Raw genomic sequence first — 16,933 nt, 5'->3', positions numbered from 1 at the left:
TGGTCACCATGTCTCTGCGTGTGGATCGATGGTGGATTTCTGTCTTCACACTTCATTCTCTGGAGGAATGTCCTAAGAACACATTGCCTAGAGTGTCAGTAATTAGACTACCGCTTACCTATGTTGTGAAACCAAGCTTTGAAAATTCCCTGTGTTGTCAGTGTAGCAGGGGGTGTGACAAATACTGACCTTTACCCTCTGTTCCCTCAGGTATGACTCTGGAAAGGATGGGTATATAGACCTAATGGAGCTGAAACTGATGATGGAGAAGCTGGAAGCACCTCAGACCCACCTGGGCCTGAAAAACATGATCAAGGAAGTGGATGAGGATTTTGATGGCAAGCTCAGCTTCCGTGAGGTAAGGGTTAGCAAAGAAGTATCTAATGGGGGGGCTGCATAGCCAAGGCAGTAGCAATCTGGAACACTGCTGGTGCATCCTTTCTCTGAATTGGTCTGTGCTAGATCTTCCTTCCTTCCTTCTTCTAACCTGGCCAAGATTCTTCTAAGCCTGAGAGAGCTTGATAGGCTATGCGGTGGTGAAGGTGCAATCAGCAAGGGAGAAAAGTAGGCAGACTCTGTTGCATAAAGCACCGTGTAACTGAATGACAAGATGCAACTCTTTATTCCTGGGGAATTCTCTGCCAAAAATTAATTCTGCGCACAATATTTTAAAATTCTGCATATTTTATTTGTCAAAATTACATAATATAATCATGCCAGTTTCAATTATTTTCGCAATTTATTTTGAAATACTTGTCAACAAGTATGTCTGCAAACTTGTTGATCTCTATCTCAAGCCCTGTGTATAATGCAGTTTAATGCACTTATCACAGCTCTGAGCTGGATGGGAACAGTTTTTACTTCTGACTGAGGAGAACTGAAGCCTAGTGATTTAGCAGTTAAATAATTAGTGTTGACTTGAGCAACAGTGTCATCCAATATACTTATAGCCATCCCTTTTTTTACGATGCCGTGGCAGGTGTTGATCAATTGAAGGGAGTTGTCTTGTTTCTGGGAGCTTTCTTCTGCCCTCTCTGCCCCTAAAAGGGGTAATGCTTATCCTCTTGCCTCAAGCAGGCAGAGCAGGGCTCCATAACTTATCAAAGGGGATTTCTGTTGTCTCCACAACCAAGACTCTGAACCCTGAACTGTTTGGACCTGTAACTTTCAATTCAAAAGTGCCAGGGAATTCTGGCAGCTGCTGTGCAAGAGGGTGTGAACAAAGGGTAGGCAGCAGCTGGACACTAACAGATGCAGTATGTTGGGTAGGAAGGGGCATGAGTAGACTAGGACAGCAGCAACTGAGTGCAGACAGCTGCTTGCTAGGCTTGCAAAGGACATGAACAGAGATGAGTGAAGATGAGGAAACCAGCAGCTGTTACAGTCACGTTGTAGGGTCTCAATGCTAGCACCTCTGAGGGTACTGCTTCTGAAAAGTCAGCTTTCTCAGCAACTCTAAACGCAGTCTCTGTATCCAGTTGGGTGTGTTTGCCACCACATTTATTGTGAAAAATTCATTGCTGATAGTTTACATTGTAAATTAGTTGGTCACTAATTAGTATAAAATATCAATTCCTCCTGTGGCAATGGCTGAGATGTAGTAGAGCAGCCTGGTGATGTCTCAGTCAGTGCATTGTCAGAAAAGGCTGACTGTATTGTGAAACTACAGGGAAATCTAATGTGGTAGAAGCAGGGAATCAATTTTTTTTTTTAAAATGCAGAAAAATGTAAATACTGCCTGCCTACTTTTCTGTTTGGCTTAGACTCTGTTTCAGCATGTCCCTAGCCACATACTTATAGCACATGCGTATTGCACCATATATGCACACACTATTTTCTGTGTTGCACGAGTGTTCCTACCATCATCTGATGGAACAGACTTACTCAGAATGAGGGTAACCACTGTGTCAGTTACACTAGATGAAATCCCAGTATAGGTGGGAAGTGCTGTCTTAATTTCAGCTATGTAAACGGTCCTCTCACCAGTCAATGCTTAAGTACTCTGTCTGTCTGGCATAGGAGGTCAGGCTTTCTGGAAGCCCCTCACCTAAACACATCCCACTGCATGCTACTTTCTCACCAGCATCCACTTGTGCACACTGAAAAGTAGCTTGTTGGAACAGTGATCATGTCTTGGAACAATGGACTTGGCAAGTCTGCTGCCAGCTGACCCAAAGCAGATGGCTGGACACTTGTGTGCAGGAGGGGGTACCAGCTGCAGCTTAACTTTTTAAGAACACAGTGATGTCAGAACAAGGATACAAACATGTTAGAGAGCAGGGTATTACTGGTTCTGGCAAGAAAAATAGAAGAACTGAAAGTCTGTCTCTGAGTCTAGGTCAGCAGTGGCTCTGGGGCAGGGAACAAAGCCTATCCATTTTACAATAAACTGGACTCTCTTTGAGGGCTCTATCAATGGAGCCTGCGATAATTCTGGATGGTACCAAGGAATCTGGTGGAGCAGAAGACCACATCTGTGGCCCCAGGTGAGACTAGGGGTGAACACAAGAAATGGAAACTGCATGGATGCTTTGCTGGGATGACAAGACCTCTTCAGATAGTTCCAGGTTCACAAAAGCGACTGCTTGAGGGGCAAGGGTCCCTCTACAACAGGTATATGTTACTTTTTTGGTTTTCAGTTGGCGGCCTGGTTTTGCATATGTGTGGACTAGAGAACACTTCCGGTGTCATGTAGATACCACTGCCATTATTAAAATGGACAGATGCAGCCTCCCATGAGGGTGTGTCCCTTCTTCCTCCTTGAGTCAGTAAGCTCCCTCCTGTGCTGTTGCCACAGCAAAAATGGCAACTGCCTACTCCCTGCTCCACCCACTTGTTCCAGCTTCCCCAAATCCTGCTGGCTTCAGCAGCCCCCTGTGTGTTCACTCATAAAGACTGTTTTGGGAGATTTCTGTCAACACTTGAAATACTGTGCACGGCAGCTGGCTCTGTTGTGTCATGTAGCCAGATGCAAAATGATGGCTAAGCAGTGAAATTCTTAAATAAGAGGCACTCTTAAATCTTACTGTAATAAACGACACATTTGGAAAATGAGTCTCAGCATGTACGCTACACTTTCTGTCCATGCTTCGCTATCTGCCCTTACCTAGCTGCAAATGCACTTGTTTCTGCCTTTCTGTATAACTCACAAGCATTATCTGGTAGCAAATTGCTCTGTATCTCCCACTGGCAAGTGAGGTGGAATCAATTGTTGCTTTGTCCAACTCTGCTTCCCTTCTGCTGACAGTCAACAAATAGGAACCATGTTAATATGTTAGCCATAATTTTCTCTTGGTTCTTTGGAGTAATCTTGGCAAACCTTGGTTAAAACCAGTGTTCTAGTTTTAACAGTTTGGGGTGGGAGGTGTGTGTGTGTGTGTCTCTAATTTAGTTGTGCCAACATGGAGGGTCCCTGTGCCTTTCCAGCTTCAGAGCATCCTCAGATAATTGAGAATAACAAATACAAATTTTCTCAGCCTTGCTACGCCTTCACTGGCCCCTCTTGACTAAGGCTTTCCTTGCTCTTGCTGGAAACCCTCAGGACACAGTTCCTAAGGTTCCATTAGTCTGCAACAGGTAACCTGTAGCAGCTGCTGCAAATTGCACCTATCCCGCCCAAAAAATCCAATTTCTCCCCACTTTCTCTTGGAAGAAAGTGGCTTATGTCTTTACAGGGTGCTGATACTGGGGAGTGGGAAGGTATTAGAACTGGAAACTGAACAGCAGTTGTTGAGAAGTGAGCTGTAGCTCACGAAAGCTCATGCTCAAATAAATTGGTTAGTCTGTAAGGTGCCACAAGTACTCCTTTTCTTTTTGCGAATACAGACTAACACGGCTGTTACTCTATTTCTAATTCAGTGACTATTGCTGTACCAAGGCAATTCCAGAGCAGGAGAGGCTACAGGAGCATAAGTTCCATGAGAACATATTTAGAGCAAAGCCAACTCGCAGTGATTTCAGCAGCAGACCCCTGCATCTATTCACTGTGTACCACTTGCACTGGACAACAGCACGTCACAGGACGTTATGCGGGAGTCCATAGTTGCTAGTCATCTGCTCCCTCCTATGTATCCCCACAGTGCTCAACTTCTGCACCAGAGCAGAAGAAACTGTAAACCCCATGATGTGAATTGCTTACCTCGATAGCCTGTAAACGACTTTCTTCTTGTATTATGCTGGATTCCTATTGCACCTGACTGGCATGTTCTTTTATAAAATTGACTTGTACTATGACCTTTGTCATGAGTCCATAAATATGTCATCAATTAACTCCACAAAGTTCCTCTTTAAGACTCAGGTTAAACAGCTTATGCTTAAAAAGAGAAGCATAAGTACTCTACAGTGCCTAGGCTCAAACTCCCACCCACCAAAGAAAAGAACAGATAATAGCTGTAACAGCAATACTTAACTCTGTCCATATCTAGCATCAGTAAAATCCATTTTAGGATCATTGTGCCTACTAAAATGTTCAGTCTGACCCAACTTGCATGTGTGCTATCTGGGTTAAGGTAAATTACAGATTCCCCAAGGTACTGTTTGTGGCCAGCTGTGCATAGATGGCTTCAAGGCCCAGTGCCTCTCCACTTCAGTTTATTAAATACCTCTCCTCATGTCTCAAGGTTCATGCTGTACACACCAGGCAAGGATTACAGTAGCCATGTTTGTCATTTTGCAGGTCAGCAGGCACTCTGTCTGGGTTTGTGTAACTGCAATATGGCTTTTTGACAGAGGAGGAGTGTGTGTGCTGGGTCGCTAAGAATCATGGAGAGCATTGGTGTCAAGATCATGGGGTTGGAAGTGTGTGCCCTGCTCTCTGCGCTTCTCAGCGGAGTCTTTAAAATTTCTGGAATTATGCACTTTGCTTCTCCTCTACATCACCAGCTGGTAAATGGCCACCATAATCTGTGTTTCCAACTTTTTCTATCTGGGTGAGTAAGTCCCACATGCCTTTTATTGGCTGAAGTAGCTAGTAAAGCAGCATATTTTCCCTGCTGTAACAGCCCATCTTCCATAAGAGGAATGCTGCCTGATTCCCCTGTTTCAGGGTGATTCATGCGCACACGTTCTTGTGATTGGTCATGGCTGGGTGTTTCCAGGCACTGACCTACCCTTTCCTGGACTGCATTTGCAACAGACCTCTGGGCTGTTTTGTTTCAAGTAGACTTTTTGGATGCCAGGAAGTTTGGCTTTCAAGGGTGGGGTTGGAACAGTGAGGAGGAACAGCTGACTAATACTAGTACAACCAGAGGTTCAGGGTGAATCAAAGATTCAAAGCAATATCTGGGTTGTTTAGCAGAGGGAAGAGAGGACAAAACAGACTTGACTAGAATGGAAGGAGGTCTTCTCAAGTTTTTGAGTGGGCTGATCTACTCATTTAGCTAAACCTCACCTAATTTTAAATTTTGTTTGGAGAGGGTAGGAAGCTTCCCCATAAAACAGCTTGCCTTCTGTGTGCTCTACCTTAATAAGCACACCAAGTTTACAGGGCTATTGCGTAAATCTTCTTCTGCTAAACTTGGATGCTGTGGTAGAGAGTAGCCAGGACTGTAGTTATGCTGCCCACCCTACTCTCAAACTGCTGCACCTCCATCGGCTGCTCATAACTGTCCTTGAAATAATAAACAATTCTGTTTTTCCTGATGCATTAGTGATGAAAGGAAAAGGAACTGGCTGAGATTGCTGACATGCTGAGATGCTGCTGTCCTCTAGTGGAGGAGTGTGATCTCTGCACTGGAACAGTCATAAATCCTGTCCGATTGAGGAAATACAGAACTGAACCTCCTTTAACATTTGGTATGGTTGAAATCTGTCCTTATGAAGGGAGCACACATGCTCCTACGTGTTACTTAACCCCTCCATGCTGGACTTTAGTGGTACAATCAGGCCTGGTGAAGTTCCTCTCCACAGGGGTGAATCTGTGTGAAAGCCAGTGTGTAGGCTACAAAATAGCTGAGAGCACAATGGTGAGACATAAAAAGAAAAGGAGTACTTGTGGCACCTTAGAGACTAACCAATTTATTAGAGCATAAGCTTTCGTGAGCTACAGCTCACTTCCTCAGATGCATATCGTGGAAACTGCAGCAGGCTTTATATATACACAGAGAATATGAAACAATACCTATTCCCACCCCACTGTCCTGCTGGTAATAGCTTATCTAAAGTGATCAGGTGGCCCACCTGATAGCTCACGAAAGCTTATGCTCTAATAAATTGGTTAGTCTCTAAGGTGCCACAAGTACTCCTTTTCTTTTTGCGAATACAGACTAACACGGCTGTTACTCTGAAACCTGTCATGGTGAGACATAATTACAGCAGTACTTCAACAAGACTAATGTTGCATGTATTAGTGTTCGCATCATAAATCCTGGCTTCAGAGGACTGCAACATAAATGTGATTTTCCTTAACTGAAACTTGGTGCACCATCGGGAAGTTTGAGGCCTTGTAGAAGATCACTGAATTCCTTTTGGGGGAAGAAAAATGTGCTTCTCAGATGTTGCAAAAAAGCTGATTTTTACAGTTTAAATAACCTAGCAGGCACTCTGGTCAGGTACCTCTTGGTACCTTAAACATTTCTAGTTAAGTGCTCTTGTAAGCGTTTTAAAATGAGTTGTTGCATAGGCACTTCTATCACTTTTTAAACCGTCCTTGAGTGTGACAGGGTATAGCTGTATTGTGACCACTGAAGGACCTTTGCTATAGCAAATCTCCTATATTCTTAATGGACACAATAGAAGAAAACTTCCTTCTGTCCAAATAATAGCCTAGCAAGGTGATAGTCTTAAAGCTGTGTTGCAGTCCTACGTCTTCTCCATGTTCTGGAGAATCCTGAGTAGTGATTTAACACTAGAGCTGGACAAAATTAACTCCCCTCCCCCAGAACAACCAAAAAAATCCCTAATCTTTTTGCTTCCCACTATCAGTCTATGAAATGTCAGAAGGCATTCTCTTTTCTAATATGGATAACAGTTCATCTTTGAGTGCTTGCTCTTGTCCATTCCATGTTAGGGGTGTGTGCTGGAGATTTTTCCCTCACTGGTATCAGGCCAGCACTAGTGCCCTCTGACGCCGCACGCTTATGCACAGGTATAAGGGGCACCACCGGCCACGCACCCTCTCAGTTCCTTCTTACCACCTGTGACAGTTGCTGGAATGACCACTCTTGCTTCGGCAAGGCTTCTTCCCAATGGGTTTTGGACTCTAATTCTTTGTTGTTTTTAAACATAGTTTTAGAGTAGATAGATATTGTAGCTAGCATTAAGGACTATCATCGAGGGACTCTCTTTGCCCCAGGAGCCAGGCATGCCCTGGTCCCTGGGCTTCAAACCTTGTGCCTCCTGCAGCAAACCTATGCCCGTGAGTGACCCACACTCCAGTTGCTTAAAGTGCTTGGGAGAAACTCACATGAGGCACAAGTGCCAGAATTGCCAGGACCCTGTGCTAAAAAGGACCATAATATAAGGCTCAAGGTTATCCTAATGGAAGCCACTCTTAACCCGCCTCAGAGCCAAGCCACTCTGATTCTGCACCAAGAGCTTCAGTGTGAGGTGCTCCTCTGGTACTGTGTTGTTCCTGGCACCGTTCACCATCTCCGATTCTGAGAAAGAAACACAAAAAGCAGCGCACCGGCAGAGGGCACTCACTGGTGCAGAAAAATGACAAGCAGTGGGAAGACAGTACAAAGCGACTGGTTCAGGGCCACTCCACCCCTGGTCCCATGGTGGCACCATCAACTCCACCCAGAGTGTTGTCTGGTGCTGCACCCTCTGCCAACACCCAGAAACCACTGCGGTACCAGCAGCCTGACTGTCTTTGACCCCAGAGACACTCTCAGCAACCAGAGATTTACGATCACTCTCTGTCCCCCCGATGCTGATGAGACAACTGCTGGCTCCAATGACTAGGAGCAGAGAGCGTCAAACTCCTTCCCAGCACCGGCCCCAACAGCACCTTCTAGGGGCAAGCCAGCCCTGATCCCCATCATCACAACCATCTCCAGTCTACCACTGGTCCCTGGACCCTCGGCAGCATGTGGGGGCAGAGAGGGGTACAGCTCCACTGTAGTCACCGGGAGAGGACTCTTCATCTGAATCCGAAGGGGAACCCTGTATGCAGCCTATGTGCCACCAGACCTCGGTGCAGATTTCCCCACCAGCACCTGACCAATGGGTCAGAGGCCTATGCAATGGCCGTACTGGAACCTTTGGGGCTTTCCCCCAGTATCTGGCTCTTCCTCCCATTGATCCTACTTGGAAGTTTCCAAGAGCTGGGGTATCGCCCCTTCCCACTCAGCGTCAGGCCCTGACTCTGGTACCAACCCTGGTACTGACTTTCAGGATGTGGCTCCCATAGTCTCCTCGTGCTCCAGACGAGGCCATCTCAGGGCCTAGTAGCTCACTTCTGCAAGACGATTCCAGGGCCCATCAGGACCTTCTGCCATGGATAGCAGCTAACCTGTGGCTGGAAATTGAGGTGCTTAAGGAAACATCCCACAGCCTTCTGGCTACAGCAGCTCCCTCCAAAGTGGCCTTACCCATTAATGAGGCTGTAATAGGTCTGGTCAAGGCCCTGTGGCGGCAACTCCTCTGCACCCTACCTCAAAGAGGGCAGAAAAAAAACATTGTGTCAGCAAGTGGATTTGAATACCTGTACTCGCGTACGCACACTCACCCCAGGTCCCTCATTGTGTCAGCAGCTAACAAAAGGGACATGCAGGGCCAGATGAGCACGACAAACAAATGATGCAAAAAAACCTGTAACTGTTGGGGGAGAAGTTTATTCAATGAGTAGCTTTCAACTGCATATCTAATCAGCAATTTTGCTGGGGAGATATGATTACAATCTGTGGGACTCCTTATCCAAGTTCAGACTCTCTCTGCCTCAGGATTGGAGGCAGAACTCACTGCCTTCTTAGAGGAGGGTCAGAATGTGGCCAGGACCTCTCTCCAGCCAGGTCTGTATGCAGCTGATGTGACAGAGAGGACAACAGCCTGTGCTGTCACCATGAGGCATTGTTCTTGGCTCTAGTCCTCAGGAGTACCTCACAAGGTCCAACAATCCATCCAGGACCCTGCCTTTGAAAGCACGAGTATTTTCAGAGCAGACAAGACATGAGGCTTCATGGCCTGAAGGACTCTAGACCCACCTTCAGGTCACTGGGCCTCTACGCTCTGTCTGCTTCCAGGAAGCACTTCAAGCTCCAACAGCCACCTCATTTATCAGCACCATCTCTGAGACAAGAGCCCTACAAAAGGAAAGGGAGAGGTTACAAATGGCATCAGTCACTCCTGTTCACCTCAAACTCCCAGCTATGGTCTCATAGGTCCTCCAGTGGGTTCAAGCAGGCCTTTTGAAGGTGTGCCCCAGGGTGCTATACCAGTTCCTGCTTCAGATCCTGCCTCCCCTTTATTTTTGGACCGTCTATTGCACTTGAGCCCAGCATGGTCCCGCATAACATCAGACCGCTGCGTGCTAAATACAGTGACAATGGGCAATACCCTTCAGTTTTTATCCATCCCCTCCCTTCCACCCTGCATCTCCATCCCTCTTCAGGGACCCTTCTCAGAAGCAACTCCTCACCCAGGAGTTGCGATCCCTCTAATGCATGGGGGCTGTGGAGGATATTCCTCAAGACTTGAGGAAAGGGGCTCTACTCCCAATATTTCCTAATCCCAAAGGCCCAGGGGGGCCTCTGGCCCATTCTGGACCTGCATTGTCTCAACAGATCTCTCAAGAAACTGAGGTTCCGCTCGGTCTCCCTGGCCTCCATCATTCCCTCCCTGGACCAAGGGGACTGGTAAGCCGCCCTCGACTTAAAGGATGCATACTTTCACATTTCTCACTCTTGGCCACATAAGATTTCTCAGATTTATTGTGAATCAATGACACTGCCAGTTCACTGCTCTTCCCTTCAGCCTGTCTGCAGCCCCTTGGGTTTTATGAAGCGTATGGCAGTAGTAGCAGCCTTCCTCGGATGGTGAGGCATCCAGGTCTACCCATACCTTGACAACTGGCTGAGCAAAGGTCGGTCAGAGACTTACATGTTGAACAGCATCAGCATGGTCCAAGTCACCTTCCGGGTGCTGGGCCTATTGATTAAAGGAGCAAAAGTCGACTCTTGTTCCAATTCAGAGAATAGAATTCATTGGGGTGGTGCTCATTTCAACCCAGGTCAGAGCCTTCCTTCCAGAGGCCCAATTCCAGACTATGTTGGACCTGATATCCAAGGTCAAGGTACACCCAATTACAACTGCTGAGTTTGCCTGAAGCTTCTGGGGTACATGGCCACATGTACTTATGTGGTTCAGCATGCAAGGTTCCGCCTCAGACCCCTACAGATGTGGCTACTTCCCGAACAGACACCACTTGGACCCGGTGCTCACTGTTCCTCCCTTAGGCCTCACCTCCCTGGATTGATGGAAGGACCCAAAGTTGGTAATGATGGGGGTACCCTTTGTCGCCCCTCAGCCATCAGTGTCCCTAGTCTTGGATGTGTCAGACCTAGGTTGAGGAGCCCACCTCGACTGCCTCAGGACTCAGGGTCTATGGTCCCAAGAGGAACTCTCCCTACACATAAACATCAGGGAATTCAGGTCTGTATGCTTAGCCTGCCAAGTGTTCCTCCCCCAGATCTCAGATCTCCCCCACAATACTGTGGCCATGTTCTATATCAACAAACAGGGGAGTACTCGATCCTTGGTCCTGTCAGGAGGCCATCTGTCTGTGGAAATTCTGCGTGAAGCACTCCATTCACCTCAAGGCATCACATCTCCCAGGATGCACTGGCGGATCACCTCAGCCGATCCTTTTCCTCTCAACACAAGTGGTCCCTTCACTCAGAGATCACAGGTTAATCTTCCAAAGGTGGGGATCTCTCCAGGTAGATCTGTTTGAGAGCAAGCAGAACAGGAAGTGCCATCAGTTTTTCTTGCTGTGCAGGCACCGTCCTGGCTCCATCTCTGATGCCTTCCTGCTCCCATGGTCAGGGCCCCTGCCTGTGCTTTTCCCCCTGTCCCTCTGGTTCACAAAGACCTCCTGAAAATCAAGCGGAGAGTTGTAGCTCTGGCGTGGCCACATCAACACTGGTTTGGCACACTACTGGATCTATCAATAGCGTCCCCTTTTCCACTTCTGCTCCGTCCGGACCTGATCACACAAGACTATAGCCACTGAAGCTGTGCTGAACCTGTGGTCCACCTGAATCTCACCTCCCTTCACCTGACAACATGGATGTTACATGGCTGAATCTGGAGGAGCAGGCATTTCAGAGCTGGTTCTACAGGTCTGGCTAGGTAGTAGGAAACAGTCAACTAGGGCTATGTACGTGGCCAAATGGAAGTGCTTCTTGAGATGGATGTCTCAATGAGGTCTCTCTCTGGTTCATTCTTCCCTGTAGGCTATCTTGGACTACTTGCTCTGTCTAAAGCAGCAAGATTTGGCCCTTGCATCTATCAAGGTGCACTTAGCAGCAATCTCTATCTTCCACCCACCAGTGAACAGCTGGTCAGTGTTCTCTCATCAGATGATGGTCCAATTTCTCAAGGGTTTGGAGAGACTCTGTCCTCAGGTCCATGAGCCGATTCTTACATGGGACTTAAACCTGGTCCTGTCAAGGCTCACAGGCCCTCCATTTGAACCTTTAGTGTCATGCCCTCTATTACTTCTCTCTTGGAAGATCACCAGAGAAAAACAGTTACAGAAGGTCAGTAACCATTTTTTCTCTTGGGAATTTGGCTTTGATCCATGATCATAGAATCATAGGACTGGAAGGGACCTTGAGAGGTCACCTAATCCAGTCCCCTGCATTTATGGCAGGACTAAGTATTATCTAGACCATCCCTGACAGGTGTTTGTCTAACATGCTCTTAAAAAATGATCCAGTGCTCCAGCCTTCTCTACAATGGCAGAAGGGCATTATATTAAGAGCTTGAACTACTTGGTAGTTCCTCAAGTAAAGGATGGGTGTCCTGGGTTCCATAATTTCTCCCTGATCCTACACAAGAGTAAAGATTGAAGTGTCCACACTCATACTCCAGTGTTCAGGTACATTTGACCTGAGATGGTCTTTATACTACTGTATATAGTACAGTGAAGTTGGACTGGCCTGCACAGCTAAAGGGAATCTTCATGGGAGTCAAAAGCTCTCCCTGATCCCTTCCAAGCACTAGCGTACAATGCACCGTCCTGTCTATGGAGTTGAGTCCTGTGTGATGTAGGTTCCATTGAGCCTATCTGGACAACTGCGGACAGTAAGTGGGGATTCATTTGAGGGTGGGGAGAGGCTTCTGTTCTCATGCTTTTATTCAGTGTGTTATGTATTCTGCAGTGTGATCTGAGACCCTGTAATGCATAGCGTGGTGAACTCTGACATAAGGGCCACCAAAATGGCTTGGGGTGACAGCACATGTGGCAGCTTTATGGCACACACTGAGACAGCTGCGCCCTCCAGAGAATCACAACGTGCAGCTGTACTACTCGCTCAGCTGGGGGAGGGGAGAGAAGAGACCATCCTCTCCTCTGGGCCCTGGTGGTGTCCGTGATTAGGCAATGCATGAACCACAATGCTGCCAAAGCTCTGGTCTGTGGGAAGCCCCTTCTCCTTTCCCTAAAGGCCCCTCTCTCTCCAGCCTGAGAGCGTGCAGTACTGGATCCAAAGTGCTGGAGGCAGCTTATTGTAAATACATTTTTCCTTTCTGTTTATAAAATGTTTTTCTGTGGTGGTAACTTCAAATTTCTAGCCTGGGGTTCGTACATCAGTTGCTGCTTTTGTAGTTCAAGTGCTTGGAATAGTAATAAACCTCTTTGAAAGCTTGAGCCTCAGTGATGAATTTTGGTGGGTCTATTTTTTGTTTCCTTGCTAGTTCCTGCTGATTTTCCATAAAGCTGCAGCCGGAGAGCTTGAGGAAGACAGTGGGCTGATGACTCTGGCAAAACTCTCTGAGATAGATGTTTCCACTGAGGGAGTTAAAGGAGCCAAGAACTTCTTTGAAGCTAAGGTATGGTGGTGCAGTGGAGTTGGGGAAGCTGAAAAAGCTTGCTATGCAAGTCCTGGTTTTCTCTTCTTAATGTGTCCCCTGGAATGGACATTATGCTTGACTGCTGGACAGTATGCCAGTGTCACCAGGGATTATATCCACTTATTCCACCAGTTTAAGAAGCTGTGAATTTTCCTTCTCAACACAGAGTACACCGCCTCACTGTCGTGCTGGGTTATACCACTTCTTGTTCAGACTTGTATGCTGTGCCCCAGCATTGAGCATTACTCACTGCTGATAAATGAACCATAAAATGGCTTATTTTGCCAGGGTTTGCTCAAGTGGTGGTTCCTTCCCTTTCAAGCACCCTGGAGATGTCTTACTTAATCCATCCCGTTTGTGCTCCTGCCCACCATCTCTGTGGCTGAAATAGCCATTTAAATAAGTCGTCATCCAAAAATAGTTCACAAAATATCTTGGAGACTGAGATATTAGGGGCTAAGCTTCCCAGAGAAAGGGTGTGTCTGTATTGCAGTCAGGAGGTGTGATAAGTAATGCTCAAGTAATAGCAGCAGTGAAGCTGTGGCAGCATGGGCGGTGGCTGCTTGACTATTTACCTGGGATCCTGGTCAGGCAAGACTAGCCCATGCAGTTGTCTGTGCTGCTGTGGCTTCGTTCCTATTGTTAATTGAGCTAGCTTTGGGTATGTCTACACATGCTGCAGTCACACCTCCCGATGGCAGTGTAGACATACCCATAGAGTCTGGGCCAGGGTGCTGTCAAGCTTTTGTTCTTAAACACAGTCAGTTGGAACTGGTCACAGAATAAAGCAGAGCTTTTACAAGCACCTTAAGCTTTGGGTGATCACTGAATACCACACAGACCAGGACTCCTGGACCAACTTTTAATATTCACTGCAAGGAATTTCCTCTTCTCCTGCACCAGCACACAGAGCTTAGTTCTGAATACAATATTTGAGATTGCTCTCCTTGTCTGTTCAGTTTTCTAGGTTGGAATAACATCATAAAGCATTAGATTTGAATAACACGACAAAGCTCTATCTTCATGTTTGGTTGGACTGGGTTTTTTGAGCTGGTAAAACACTGTCGGAAAGGAATTCTTTGGACAAAAATAGATGTTTGTTATACTCATTGGGAATAGCATAGCAGAGCTGTTAAAACAAAGGTTGGAAAGTACAGCTGAAAAACAACTCTCAAACTATGCCTCTTCCTTTGGTCTGTAAATGGACCACAGACTGAGGTCCTCTTATTTGGTCCCAATTCGGAATTTTCAAATTTTCTGCAAGAATTTTTATCACTGGGGAAAGTTCATTGTGTTTTCATGACTCATGCTGTAATGGCTAGTTACATAGTTCCTGTGATTAGGGAAGGGAGATACGGAACTGGTCAACACAGTTGTGCTATAAATCTTGAAAGTCAATTCATGCATTTAGCTTCATTTTGTATTTCATCCAAAAGGTCATAAAGAAGTTGCAATAATATTTCCTATGAGTTGGAATAAATATATCCACACAATTTTCCTTCTGTTTGGCTCAGTTCCAGTGGAAAGCGACTATTGGTAAATGAAACTATCCTCTTGATTTGAGAATAAAACTGAACCAACAGGTCTTCAGTGTAAATACCCAGCTACTGTAGTATTGTTAATCCTTAATCAATTTTGGCACCACTGAATATGGTAACTGGAGGAAGATGTGGCAGACAGATGTGCTGTTAGGTAGTTCAAATTCTTAATGCTTCCCATAGCTCATGTCTGCTCTTTTCCTTTACAGGTTCAAGCCCTTTCTTCAGCCAGTAAGTTTGAAGCAGAGATCAAGGCAGAGCAGGATGAACGAAAGCGGGAGGAGGAAGAGAAGAAACACCGTCGGGCAGCATTCAGGGAGCTAAAGTCTGCATTCAGCCAGTAACCATCCATTCTACCACAAGAGACTTCTCTTAACTTGGTACATTTCCATGAATCACGACTGTGCCTGGAGAGTATCTCCTGCTAGAACTTCACCATCCTTTCAGACAGAAGCTTCTAACTCAATTCCAAAGGGTACAGCTCTTACAACTACCATGTCTTCATATGGTATGAACAATAAGAACTGTGTACATAATCATCACTCTGAACTGTCAGGTAGTGCTTAGGGAAATTAAAGTTCATCCTAATGCTGAAAAACCAGGTAGCAAATCAGCTTTCCTTAACCCGAAAAGAATGACCATGTTTCTTGACTATATTTTTTCCTTGGTTTCTGTTTTTCATAACCCCTTTCCTCCTGTTTAGTTTCCGTGATGTCTTTATGCAAATCAGGAGGTACAAAATACAGATTACTTTCCTGTATGTTACCCTCCACTGAACATTAGCAGGAATATCATACGTCCTTTACTTTTCTCCCCTCTCTCCCCCCGTCAGAGTCCAAATACACAGGTTTTAGAGGCAGCACTGTGAACAGGGAGGATAGTCAGCAGGGCTGTGAATGAAATGGACAGTCACATATCTTTTCTATTTGCCAAGACTATAATTGGAGCCTTCCAGCTTTTACCCTCTGAAATGCCATATTGATAACGCTTTCAGTAAAAGAAGCTGGACTTCCTCAAAGAACATCTTACCCTCGACTTTGGCAGGAGAAAAATTAGCAGTACTTTAGAGATGGAATAGAAAACTGATGGGGTTTTTGACCTGTCACATTACATTTTATTAAACCACTCCATAGCCTCACTAGACTTTTTTAGGCCCTTAAATTTAGAAGAAGCAAGTAGGTGTATCTATGTCTAAGAAATATTGCCAGCTGGGCAGTACAATTGGATGATGCATTAGCCTCTCACCTCTGGAAACCTGTTCACATGCTGAGGTTGTAAGTGCAAAAGTGACTTTCATGAAGTCCTTAAAGTCATTACTCGATGAAACCAATCTGGTACGATGAGCAGTCCCTGCTCAGAAAGGGAATAGCAGATGGGTTACAAATCAAGACTGAGGTGCATTTGGCAGAGTTGAATTTAGTAAGCTTGCATGATACCTTAGCTTAGCCAATCATTTCTTATGAGCACAAGAGACTTGCCCACAAGTTTTAAAAACTTGCAGGTACATGTCTCTATATTCTGAAGGCTGCCAAAAAGGGGAACAGTCCTTCCTTGCAAAGCCTCTCTGGATGCATTAATGTTCTGCCTCTCTATTGTTGCCCAAATTCCTTCCAAGATAAGACTCACACCAGTGGTCTATCTGATTGATCCTCTGTGTCTTTACCTGTCTGTTTTGCTTCTTAAACTGTGAGCACTAAACTGTGAGTGTGGAATAATAAATAGAAAAACCTCTAATCTTTAATGTCAGGTGGGAGAATTGCTAAACAATTAAACTGTGTATATATCTCCACAGATTATATTTTATAAATCACGCTTTTTTAGCTAAATATTTATAATTAAATGTTTTTATTCTTTACAACAAAGCAGATAACTCTATCTTCAATTATTTCTCCTGTTGCTAAAATGTACAAATAAAACTTTCTTTAATACCTCAGATCTTGTCAATGGGTTTATTTTAAGTCCTCGAACATACTATTTTGCCTAAGAATTCTCAGCACAGATCCCACTCTTAAAATGTGCCTATTCGCTACTCCAAAGCCCAGAACAGCTGTCATGAGCGAGGATGTGCTCAGCCCCCCTCCTGATATTTCCACTACAGCACAGTACTGTGGCTATGCAAAGGCTAATGATGTTAATTTCCAAGGGACAGTATTGTATAAATATGTGAAATGCTGTCTATTGAAAAAATGTTCACATTTGGTCCCTGTCAGTTGCTTCAAATCTTAAAATGGAGGCTGTGTCCTCTCTCCCCCACACCAGTGCCTCAGCAAAAAGTTGAAAATGCTGACAGATGAGGGGAGGGAGACTCGATTGGTTTTCACCCCTGGCAGTCTGAGTTGAATTCCCTGATGTACAATGCTTCCGTAAGGAAATCTTGACAT

General features: G+C 45.6%; 1 protein-coding gene across 1 annotated transcript in view; it reads left to right on the top strand.

The window, feature by feature from the left end:
• EFHD1 (EF-hand domain family member D1) overlaps positions 1 to 16,429 on the top strand; it is a 38,105-nt gene extending 21,676 nt beyond the window's left edge. Inside the window, exons 2-4 of the mRNA XM_084640227.1 lie at positions 211 to 358; positions 12,859 to 12,993; positions 14,762 to 16,429. Of these exons, the coding sequence (XP_084496353.1) occupies positions 211 to 358; positions 12,859 to 12,993; positions 14,762 to 14,896 (418 nt within the window). The 3' untranslated portion in view covers positions 14,897 to 16,429. The remainder of the gene's footprint in view (positions 1 to 210; positions 359 to 12,858; positions 12,994 to 14,761) is intronic.
• Positions 16,430 to 16,933: the final 504 nt, after the last annotated feature.

The sequence above is a fragment of the Lepidochelys olivacea genome (assembly GCF_965140295.1).
Source record: "Lepidochelys olivacea isolate rLepOli2 genome assembly, chromosome: 9".
Taxonomy (NCBI): Eukaryota; Metazoa; Chordata; order Testudines; family Cheloniidae; genus Lepidochelys; species Lepidochelys olivacea.
This window is presented reverse-complemented; position numbering and strand designations above follow the sequence as displayed.